The 12,680-nt window shown below is 43.4% G+C and overlaps 1 protein-coding gene across 1 annotated transcript in view; it reads right to left on the reverse strand.

Moving 5' to 3' along the window:
* The window catches only part of CROCC2 (ciliary rootlet coiled-coil, rootletin family member 2), a 1,301,560-nt gene that overhangs the window by 32,404 nt on the left and 1,256,476 nt on the right, over nt 1-12,680 (reverse strand). Inside the window, exons 35-36 of the mRNA XM_078665477.1 lie at nt 12,406-12,585; nt 8,246-8,317 (exon numbers count right to left, since the gene is read on the reverse strand). Coding sequence (XP_078521603.1) covers nt 8,246-8,317; nt 12,406-12,585 — 252 coding nt within the window. The remainder of the gene's footprint in view (nt 1-8,245; nt 8,318-12,405; nt 12,586-12,680) is intronic.

A 12,680-nucleotide genomic window follows, 5' to 3' on the forward strand; every position in this document is an offset into this window, starting at 1 on the left:
TAAATTATGAATCGAAGTTACAGGAGTCTTCATATGTCTCACTAGGGGATAATTGTATAGATTTTATATGTGTAGGGTTTCTTGTCCAACCCCCACGAAGGATATATCCAAAATGTCATTGCAAACAAGTGGTAGTTGTTTATAGGTACATTTTGCAAAGATCTTTGCCCAGATCAGTAAACATCCAGATACTCTGCCACAGGAGGAATACTCAGTTGCAGTAAAAACTGTTGCATAGCCTGGGCAGAATGCTAGTTGAAGCCATATGTGAAAATTGTTCACATAAGTGAGCCAGTCGGGGTCACTTAATTTAGAACGAAGACCAGCCACATCCTAGCAATGCACCCTCAGGAGGAATGATTTACCCACCTATGTGTCAGTAGTGAACTTGAACTTAGGGGAGGAAGTAAAGTTGATATATAGAGGGAGTTAGACCCGTCTGTGATTTGAACACCTGTTTGAGTACTGGCCTAGACTCATGGCCAGGCAAACGGCATTGGACTTGTCTAGCTGTTGATCAGGATAAAATCAGCTACCTGGAGGAGACACTCCTGGCTAGCAGGTTCCCCAGCGTAAGCCTTGACAAGTCAGTCAATAAAATTTTGAACGTCTTCAGGCAATAGGGATTAGGAACACGGCCCTGAAGTGTTTTCCTCTTTTTTGGACAACAGATGTCTAGAAGTCTGGCTGCCTCCTTTTTCATGCAAAGCTTGCACACTGACAGTAGGTGTTCCTCAGAGTTCAGCCAGACCCTGTGTAATGTCTATTTTACGGTAAATAGACAAAATATCGAACAAAAAATATAGAATGGACATAATATAGTGGTCAATAATATCGAAATGCAGGTAAGTTATATCGAAGTACATAATATAGGCATTAAAATATATCAAATTTGTATTATTATCGAATTTTTTTAAGTGTTTTGTATGTTAGTATATGTGTTAAAAGTGCATAATACTTTTTGTAATGTATGTTTAATTTTTTTAAAGTAATGAATTTTATGGTATTACATTTTTGAGTAATTTAATTCTGTAGGGGGTTGTGAGTTTATAGGGGAATAGGGTGAGAAGTAATTTAATTATAGTAAATTAAATATACATTTTTAGGAATTAGTAATTATTTTTAATTTAATTTTGCGTTTTAGTTCTGTAGCGGGTTGTGGGTTTATAGGGGAATAGGGTGGGAAGTAATTTAATTGTAGTTAAGTAAATACTTATTTTTATTTATTGGTATTGAAAATTAATTTGTTGTTAATTATTAATTGATAATTAATTTCTATTAATTGGTAATCATTTTTTATTCATTAAATAATTGATAATTAGGTTAATTGTATTCATGTATTATTTGTAGCGGGTTGTGGGTTTATAGAGAATATGGTGGGAAGTAATGTAATTGTAATTAATTCATTACTGAAATTATTTTTGTGGATTGATAATTAACTAACTGTTAATTAATTATTAATTGGTATATTTGTTATTATTTATTAATTTTTGTATTGAAAATTAATTGGTTGTTAATTAATTTTTAATAGATAATTAATTTAAAAATAATAATATTTATTGGTATTTGTAATTAATTAATTATTAAATATTTTGTAATTGGTAATTCATTTTAATAATTTTTTATTGGTATTGATGATAAAAAAATAAAATAAAAAAATTATTACTTTTCCTACTGTTGCACTCACTGGAGTGGGAATAGTAATTTTTACCCCTACGCTATCCAATGCTTTCCCTACTGTTGCACTCACTGGAGGGGGAATAGTAATTTTTACCCTCCCGCTATCCAACGCTTTCCCTACTGTTACACTCTCTGGAGTGGGAATAGTAATTTTTACCCCTATACTATCAAGCGCTTTCCCGACTGTTGCACTCAATGGAGCGGGAATAGTAATTTTTACCCCTACGCTATCCAACGCTTCCCCTACTGATGCACTCAATGGATTGTGAATATTAATTTTTACCCCTCGCTATACGCTTTCCCTACTGTTGCACTCACTGGAGTGGGAATAGTAATTTTTACCCCTACGCTATCCAACGCTTTTCCTACTGTTGCACTCACAGGAGTGAGAATAGTAATTTTAACCCCTACGCTATCCAACGCTTTCCCTACTGTTGCACTCTTTGGAGTGGGAACAGTAATTTTTACCCCTACGCTATCCAACGCTTTCCCTACTGTTGCACTCTCTGGAGTGGGAATAATAATTTTTACCCCTACGTTATCCAACGCTTTCCCTACTGTTGCACTCTTTGGAGTGAGAATATTAATTTTTACCCTCCCGCTTACCAACGCTTTCCCTACTGTTGCACTCACTGTAGTGGGAATAGTAATTTTTACCCCCACGCTATCCAACGCTTTTCCTACTGTTGCACTGTCTGGAGTGGGAATAGTAATTTTTACCCTCCCGCTATCCAACGCTTTCCTTACTGTTACACTCACTGGAGTGGTAATAGTAATTTTCACCCTCCCGCTATCCAACGCTAAAAATATGGAATATTTTTTATTAAGATTACGTTAATATATATGTATTTTTATTGTTACATTATAAACCGCACGTCAACTGATTATTGCAAATATGCAAAATGAGATCTAACTATGCATTGGATGAGTTTTAAATGTATTTTTTTTTCTAATTGTATGTACTTTTATGGTTCATCAACAAACCGAAATAAAGTTTAAATGATGATGATGATATATGTATTAAAAAATAAAAACGTATGTTTATTTTTTTCAACTTACATTAATTATTTATTATTTTTAAAGTTATTTAAGTATTTTTAAATATGTTTTAGTTAATTATATTTATTATTTTATTAATTTTACATTACTTTTAAGACATTTAAACAATTCGATATTTTGACTAACTATATTTTTTACAACAATATTTTTGATTGGATATTTTGGTACTAACCTGTTTGTAGATAGGAATTCGATATTTTTTCATTCTATATTTTGTCCACGATATTTTGGTAGGTCAATATTTTGGCATTCTATATTCTGTCAGTGATCTCTATTTTACACCACTGGCTGCACTGGCAGAGCCGCTGGGCGTGAAAGTAAACTCTTATGCAGATGACCCCTAGCTTCTCTTCTCCTGTGGAGAAGGACAGGAGTTTTCGATGGTGAGTCTATCACAAACTGCCTCTCCACAGTATCTAAGTGGTTGGCTTTGAACCAACTAAAATCCCAGATGAGACCGAGATTATGATATTTGGTGCATCTTCCCCTAACCTTTGGAAATCTTGTTGGCCAAAAGAGGCCCGCTTCTAGGCCCCCAACAGAGTTCTTTAAGGAACCTAGGGATTAAATTTGACAGTGCCCTATACTTTCAACAACAAATTCAGGCTATGACTAGCTCTTGCTTTGGAACGCTTCTGATGCTGAAAATATTTCTACCCTCCTGTCGGAAGCAGCTAGAATGACACTCATGTAGGCGCTAATAACCTCAACACTGGACTTTGGTGATGCCCTTTATCTTGGCCTCCCAGAGTACATTCTGTGCAGACTTCAGGTGGTTCAGAACTCGGCCACTCGGCTGTTACTCAACCTCCTCCCTAGATTACACATAACCGCTCACTTGGAGGCTCTTCATTGGCTCTTAGTGAGAAAGGGGATTTGTTTTAAGGCCATGGTTCTAATGCACAAGGCCCTGCACAGCTCAGTGGACCACTATCTAAGAGAGAGGATTCACAACTAAATTCCAGACTTCACCTTGTGCACCTCCTCTGAACATCTGGCTATAGTCCCACACATCTGCCGGTCCAGAAAAGGCAGCAGATCATTTATGTATCTTGGACCGCTGAACTGGTCATGTTCCCTAGGGCTCTGCGTCTTACACGAGATCTTCCTGTCTTCAAAAAGAAAATGAAAACTTGGCTTTTCACACAATCAACATAGGTTTCATTTGTAGGTGCCGTCATGCCTTTAGCACTGGGCCACTCTTGTGAGTAGCTGTGCACTGTATAATTCTTTATAACATATAACATAACATATTTGAGCCTGCCAGTAGCAAAGAACAATTAAGTACTCTTACAAGCTCTGAGGACTGATGTCCTCCCTCTATGGGGGAGGTCACCAGTCTCAGACATGGGGCACTCAATAGAGGTTAACACAAAAAAAACAAGTTGTAATACACCTATGTTTGAAATTAGGTGCATGCTATTCCCACATTGATGTTTAATGTAACGTGCCAAGACAGGGTATTTACAATGAATAATGACGCAATCTCCCAAAAAAACTCTTCTCACCATACCCAATCCACCCCAATCTCCTAAACATCAAATTGTCTTTCCAATTGCTCATGTTAAAGTTCCCATCCTTAACTAGCCATTTGTATACCTTATTTTACAGCTGTGCAGATGACTCGATCACATTGGTGCATAAGGGTAGACCATTGCTGAGGATAACAACATACAGACAGGCCTAAGGTGGTAAATTAATTTTGTCACAAGACTTTTTCCTTAAGGACTTAGCTGTTATAGCGGTTTCTCCACAGATCCCCTTGCCGGCATTCCCAATCTGATTGTTACCACTAGTGCTGGGTTTATTCTCTACCTGCACCAAGGAAGCTCTGTGTACATCATTAAACGGGAGCGAGGCAGTGGCTATGTATGAAGAACAGCCTCTGCAGGACCCCCTTATGAGCTAGACCTGAACAGGGGATCAAATGGGGCAGAACAAACAGGAAGAACAAATGGAACAGTAAGGATTTGTTAACTACCTCTCTAAACCCCTGAGGCCCTACCCTATGGTGGAATATGTTTAGTGCAAGTACTCCTATCGTAAATCGTATTAGGGATTGGTGTTTCCATGATTGGCATATTTGAATTACTAGTATGTCCCTAGTATAATGCACTGTGGGCACCCAGGGCCTGTAAATCAAATAAATTCTGCTAGTGGGCCTGCAGCACTGATTGTGCCACCCCTACAAGCAGCCTTTTAAAGGTGTCTCAGACCTTCAACTGCAGTGTGTGCCCGCACCTATTTGCCAAGCCCTAAACTTCCCTTTTATTGCATGTAAGGCACCCCTAAGGGAGGCCCAAGGTACTCCTGTGGGAAGGGTGAAATGTGTTAGAATGGCAGGACATGTCCTGGTGTGTGTGACATTTGCTGATAGTGGACTACAGTGTAATTCGTTTTTTACTGTTGAAAGGTGTTAAACCTGCTGTTGTCTCCTCTGTTTTTTCTGGTATTAGATGATCTGGGCGCTGTGCCACTGCCATTCAGTGCCACAGCGCGAATGCTCCCTGTGTAAATGTAACTCTGAATTTGTATATCCCTGATTGGCTTATTTGGGTTACCTGTTAGTCCCTAGTAGTGTGGCCTGTGTGTGCCCAGGGCTGGTAACCCGAATGCTGCTGGTGTGCCTGCAGCGCTGGTTTGTGCCACCCACAGAAGCAGCTTGCAAATGGTACCTCAGACCTGCCACTGCAGTGTCTGTGTGCAGTCCAGAACTGCCATCTTGGCTGTGAAGTGCCCACACTTCCCAGCCCCTGAACCTTCCCTTGGCATCATGTCAGTCACTCCTATGGCAGGTGCATTGTGTGTGTAAGATAGGACATGGCTTGATATGTGTAGCATGTCCTGGTAGTGAATTACCCTCCATTTTGTTTTTCACTGCTGCAAGGCTAACTGTTCTCTATAGGCTAGAATGGACAGTCTGACTATTACATCTTATAGTCCTAACTGACTCAGGGAACCTGGTAGAAATTCGAGTTTAGTATGCCTGAGCTCAGAATAATAAAATACATCTTTTAGCAAAGTTGGTTTTAATATTCTGTGTTTGAAAATACCCCTTTTAGAAAGTAGGTATTTTCTTGCCTAAGCCTTCCAGTGTGCTCAGCTGTTATGTGTATTGACTGTCTGGGTTTAGAGGGGCAAGGCAGGCTGAGTCAGACCTGGGTTGAATAGAGAGATCTGCATTGAGTACTGGGGAGGGGTAGCTCCTTGACCTGAATAGGGCTGTGCCTGGCAAGGTGAATGCTGGCTCCACCTCCTACTGTGCGTCTGATGGCAGACCCCCCCTTTCTGAAAGGAAGGATGCAGCCTGGTAAACAAAGTGCTCCAGGCCTAAGCAGAGCTGGTTCTGGCTGGGTTCAGTGACTAGTGACTTCTTAGAACAAAGACTTTTGGGGTATAAATATATGTGCCCAAACCCCTGATTTTTGTATTGCTCCTGGATGTCAAGAAGAACCTCTGTCTGTTTCGCTGAAGGACTCTGCAGGAGAGGACTGTCCCTGTGTTTGTGTGCTATTTCTTGGACTTGCCTGCAGTAGTTTCCCCTGGACTTGGAAGAAGAAGGAAAAGGACTTTTGAGAGAACTTTTATTTTGCTAAAGCAATCACCCACGGGCTAGAAGAGAGCTAGCCTCCTGCTGGAGTCACAGGCACATCTGATTCCCCACCAGCCTCCTGATTCCTCCCTTCGAGGATTTCTATCTGAAGGTGAGGCCCCTGTGAGTTCCAGGGCCTCTAGTTCTACTCCAGAGAAGAGAGTGCTGTAATCGTCGCTAACGCCCGTTTGCGAGCCGCCGCAGCTGAAGAGCGTCAGAAAAATCACCGCGCTGCTGCCGCCGAGTGCTCGCAAACCAAGAATCATCGCATTGCTTGCTTGCGGGCCCCAAAGTGCTTGCTACTCCCAAAGATCATCGCATCGCACGTTTGCGGGCCGCCAAGTGCTCGCTAACCCCAGATCATCGCATCGAGCTCATCGCAGTGCGGGCGCCGTTCGTCCGCCATTTTCCTTGCATCACGCCCGGAGCGTAGCTCCCTCGCGGAGCGCCATTTCTTCTCATCGCAACAGGGTCCCACACGCAACAGGTTCAACTCATCATCCCCCCTTGCGGCAAGGATTCAACGCATCGCCGGCCTCGCGTGAGGAAAATCATCGCTACAGCTCGTTTGCGACATTTTGTTGGTTTTGCTATGAAATCCAGGTACTTTGTGCACACTCTGAACTATTTTTTACAGCCTTTCAAGACTAATCCTATTTTACAGTATTGTGGCTTTTTAACTTTATTGGTCTTGTGTTCAGTCTATATATAAAGATACTTATTTTTATAACTACTTGTGTGGCGTCCCTTTGTAGTGCACCTCACTGTGTTACTGTGTATGATCATAAATGCTTTACACACTGCCTCTGAGATAAGCCTAGCTGCTCGTGCTACGTTGCCACAGGGTTGAGCATGGGTTATCAAAGGGTGTAGCCCCCTTACTCTGACTTAGGAAGAAGGGTCCCTACTTGGACAGTGGCCAGCCATTGCCAACTAGAGACCCCCATTTCTAACATTGGTGGTCAGCAGTGAGGATCTGGACTTGCATTTGTGATTGCATACAGTAAATATAGTGTACACTACTAGTGAGTGCAGACCATGACGCAACCACATACATTTTTGAGGTTTTTGATTCTATTTTTGATTGATATCGCTAGTTATTCCTACAATGGGCAAGCCCAGATCCAATGCCTCGGAGGAGCTCTCCTGGGAAGAAGAGAAATTAGATACCTACAATTACAAGCAGCTCAAATATTTTTGCAAACAATTCACAGTCCCTATCACAGGTCTCACTAAGAGGGAAGAGTTTTAGAAAGCCCTGAAGCCAAGGACGCCCCTAAAGATTGGGGGAGCTTGTGGGGGAGGGAGAGGATGCAAGAGAGCAGCAGGGGGAAGTAGTAGATTTGGTAGGTGGTAAAGCGCTTTCCAGCCTGGGCACTAGTGTGTCCTCAAGGGGTCAGTCTCCAGAAGAGATGGAAGACAGGGAGAGAGAGAGGCGGCATAATATGGAGATTGCTAAACTCAAGATGGAGGGTCAGAGGGACCTAAAGAACAAGAAGTTAGAGGTTGAGATAATAAAGATTAAATTTGAACATGAGAGAGTATTGAGGGGGTTGGAGATTAAGGCAAAGATGTAGAGATCTCCCCCTCTGGTGGCAGCATACCTGTAGTGCATACTGAGAATAGAGTATATATACCCAAAGAGGTTATTAAGGATTTCCACAAAAGTGAAGATATTGGGCAGTGGTTTGCAGCCTATGAATTAGCCATGGTGTCCCACCGGGTCCCTGAGAAGGATTGGGGAGCTGGGTTGTGGGGGCGCTTTGTTAGTGAGGGGAGGGATACCTTGTTGGACCTGCCCCAGGAAAGTAGAATAGTTTATGCCCACATGAAAGAAGCTTTGATGACCCGCTATGGTTTGACCCCTGAGATGTATAGGCAGAGGTTTAGGACCTGCAAAAAGTTAGAGGGTACCACGTGGGTTGAATATGTGTCTTTTTTTTGCAGAGAAATGGAGCGCTGGGTAAAAGGTTGCAAAGTAGAAACCTTTGAGCAACTTTATGATTTGAATGCCTGGGAGCATTTATCTAGTAACTGTTTTCCTGAGCTACGCCAGCACCTGATTGATTGCAAGCTAACTAACCCTAGGAAGCTTGCTGAGGAGGCCAACCACAATAGAGCGCAAGCCGGATACAGAACCCACGGAGGACCCGGAGTAAAAGTACCTTGATCCTGGTTGCAACAGCGAGCGAGATGTGTCAGTGATCCCCACGCAGGTGAGGCGTTGTGTCGAATTTCTACACACAATCACAATCACTGTAGTGATGCGTCGGGTCCATGAACGAAGCGTCAGTTTTAAGTGCGGCTTTTTCAAATGTGATGCACCGAGTTTCTCCATGCTGTAGAGGTGATGCGTCGATCTTCTCCACGCAGTGCCAGTGATACGTCAGTTCTGAAGCGGCAGTGCCAAGTGTGATGTGGCTGTTCCAAGTTTGATGTGCCAGTCCGGTTCCCACAACAGCAGTGATGCATCAATTCTGCTACTGTAGCAAAGGATACGTTGGTTCCACTGGAGCAAACCACTAGGGCCACTTCCAAGGGTCCAGGACTGGGGTGGCACCACTTGACAGGACAGGTGCACAACCAGATGAGCTCATGGGTTGGAATAGAAGGGTTCTAAGTCTTTTGTGTCCCTGAGACTTAGGCAACACGAGGCATGCCAGCAAGGCCTTGGAGTCACTCAGGGTTCAAGTGATGCAGGTTCAGTCCTTCTCCCTCAGGCAGAGAGAGAGCAGCAAGCAGCAGAGCAACACAGCACAGCAAGAATTCAGCAAACAGCAGTTCCAGCAGAGTGGCAGTCCTTAAGCAGCATGGCAGAAGGCACCAAATAGCCAAAGTAAGTACATTCCAACTTTCTACGGGTGAACACAAGGAGATGATGGACGGAGCACTGAAACTTTTCAGACACCCACGAGTCACCCCCAGTCACAGATCAGGGTTAAATCCATCATTGTTCTTTAGCTCACTTTGCCACCCCAGTTCAGACCCAGCTATATGCAAATCAGTCTGGCAGGCAGTGTCAGCTATCAGTCTGGGGAGTCCAGACCAGCTCCCACAGGTCCTGCAGCTCTTCGCGCTTTTCCGTTCTTCACCTGCCCGCTGTCACCCCCTCTGGGAGGCCCCTAGTGCCAGCTTATTCCTGCCTTGTGTAACTACACGTGAGCTGCAGTATCCATCATCGGTCTCCCCAGGCACTCTCCCTCGGTGGTCAAAGTGGAACCAGACCCCACTGTGTTGGGCCGAGCCGGACCTCTCTCTGCCCCCGCCGGTTAGTTGCGGATTCGGCACTCGAGCCGTGCCCGGGTGTTGGTCAATGCCCCCTGCTTATGTGGGGCCCACTTCCAAATGAAAGAGGGATACGGAGCCCCAACTTGGGGGAGGACAGGAACCAGTAATATGCATTACAGACCCTGCTGTCTATGAACACAGTCTTTATTTGTGCATTCATTGAGTTCACTTACCATACATTTGAATTAGCTCTTCAAAGTAATGAGTTGTTTGCTTTATTTATACAAAGCTAACAGAATATTTTATTTTGAATGTGTAAAACTAGCACGCTTTCTATGCTTTGCTGCTTAAGATGAAGCAGATTTTTACAATTCCTCTGCTGGATGTTAACAGCTGCAGCTATGGGGTAAAATAATTCTACAAGAGGACCTGTATAGTTGTACTTAAGTGTAATGTCCATTGGTACAAGTACTAGGCTTTTATACTATGTATGTACTGCCAATATCGGGTGCCCTTGTGCCAACATATGCATAGAAATGCTAAAGCGATGATACAGCTTAACTAGCCACTCCTCTTCCTTCACTTCCCTTCTCCTTTCTTCCTGTCTCTTGCCTGTCCTTTCTTCTCCTATCATTGATCGCTTGGGTTAGTCTCATGTTATCCATAAAGTCGAATTACCCTCAATTTATGACTACATATGTAAAACTTTGCCTTGGATACCTTATGCTTACCCTGCTTTAAGCTTTCTGTATTCCTTGTGAAACTCAATAAAGCATTTTGAAATTTAAAAAAATAGCTCTGGTTATCGCAATAGTGGGGTTCTAAATGCAAAATGCACTAAAGCTTTAGAATGCCTCAAATGAAAGCACAGTCTCTGCTGGGTGTTGTAAACAAAGAGATCCAAACAAGAGGCCCCCACAAGCTTCATAGAAGCACTACCGGGGGGGGGGGGAGGGTGGGGGTATGTAAACTCTCCGTAATTAGTAAGGAAACAGAAATAGTAACTGGGGGATATACGCCAATCGGGACGCTCAAATGGAGAAACACTCGTCTGCAGCAGGTATGCAGGGCTATTACTAGATTTGTACAGGAAATAACACAATAATATGAGGCTGCCAGACTAGTAGGGGGTTCTAGACTGATCAGGGAAGCACGATGGACGTTCTATATCCTGTTATTCCTCAACAATGACGTATACATTATTAGGACTATAATCCTCAAGTATTTTATTTATTAGTGATTAGCAGATAATACACACTAATCACCAGCGAATACAAGAGTTTGTGTTTGCCCACATTCCAGGGGTTCGAGATAGGTTCCTTATCAACACCCTGTAAAGTAAGAGCTTCCCCGGCATATCTTTTGACTTAAAAAAAACTAAGAGGCTGCCATTACAGTTTAGGGAAAGGGTTAGAAAATATCAATTTTTTCTGCAGAGGCAGTCTACCGGCTGTGAAACACACAAGAACAGGGTTCCTTGACAAGAGACCAGTAACCAGGAAGGTGAGCACTTTGAAGGCCACAGTGAGATGGATCGAGGGAATCAATTTACTTCCAGTGCTAAGCGGTAGGTTTCTTCTTCGGATTACTGATAGCTAATGGGACCAAGAGGAGGGCAGTGAGCCATGACTGGCACACAGACACCGGTAGCAGGAGCTGCCGGGCAGCGCAGAGGCGCCCGCTTTGCGAGCGAGAAATAAAGTTCCTTCATGCAGCCCCGCCGAGAAAGGTGGCCCTGGCTGCGCTACCCGGCCGCCCAACGTCTGCAGCAGCCCCCGCAATATTCTGGGCCAGCAGAGGGTCCATGCGGAGCGGCCCTCTGGGCACACACACCCCGCCGCAAAACAAAGCAGCTGGGTCGTGAAAACACCAGATGCAGGCAGCAGCCCTGCAGCCACATTCGAATGAAAGAAACTACGCCACAGACTCTCCTGGACTTCTTTACTTTTTCTTTTGTCCTGGCCGCCATTTTGCTGCTGCTCTCTGCCGCTTTTCTTTGGACCCTGACCTGCCATATTGCCCATTCCCTCGTCCTTTAACCCTCTTCCCTCGTTTCCCCCTTGATGATCCTCAAATGTTTCTTCCCTTTTCTGATTTGCCTTTTCTCCATACCCATATATCCCTCCCACCCTCCCTTGGTGCTGTGACTGCATCCCCCCTCCGACCCCACTTAATGGAACTCTGCTTTTCTGTATATACAGATCAACTCTAATCACTAGTATATGCAGTAGACCTTTGTACTCTCTACCATTCCTATGTGACTTAGAGTATATATGTATTCGTATCCCTTCCCTATATATATAGAAATAACTCTAATCACTAGTATGTGCAGTAGACCTTTGTACTCTCTACCATTCCTATGTGACTCTTAGAGTATATCCATTCGTATCCCTTCCCTATGTATATAAAGATAACTCTAATCACTAGTATATGCAGTAGACCTTTGAACTCTCTACCATTCCTATGTGACTCTTAGAGTATATCCATTCGTATCCCTTCCCTATGTATATAAAGATAACTCTAATCACTAGTATATGCAGTAGACCTTTGAACTCTCTACCATTCCTATGTGACTCTTAGAGAATATCCATTCGTATCTCTTCCTTAAGTGACTTTACTATTTGTACATTTGCAATTTTTCTTTCTGTTCATATCTCTTCTTTGTGTGACTTTACATCTTGTACATTTGCAAATGTTTTCTGTTTGAATCTTTTATGTAACGCATGTAATCCATAGACCTTATGTTTTGCAACTGGTTCTTATGTAAAGTGCTCTGACACCTTCGGGTTCGCGCTATATAAAATCGCATTAAATAAAATAAAAAATAAAAACCCTTCTGTTCTCACCTGCTCCTCCAGGCCCTTCATGCGCTGCTTGTAAGCTCTCTCGCGAGAGTCGAGAGTGCGCTCCGACTGCAGCTGCGCACTGCGCACTCTCTCGGCCTCCAGCTCCAGGTCCTGTCGGTGCCGAGACGTCAGCTCCATCAGCCGCTGTGTGTGGGCCCGCTCCAAGTCCGCCACCTGCCCCTATTGAAAAGGATAGGAGTGTTGAGACGAACAAGTGACATGAGAAAACGTGGAGACTATGAAGAAACTGAAACGCATACACAGAAGGGAATGGC

The sequence above is a fragment of the Lissotriton helveticus genome, chromosome 11 (genome assembly GCF_964261635.1).
Source record: "Lissotriton helveticus chromosome 11, aLisHel1.1, whole genome shotgun sequence".
Lineage (NCBI taxonomy): Eukaryota > Metazoa > Chordata > Amphibia > Caudata > Salamandridae > Lissotriton > Lissotriton helveticus.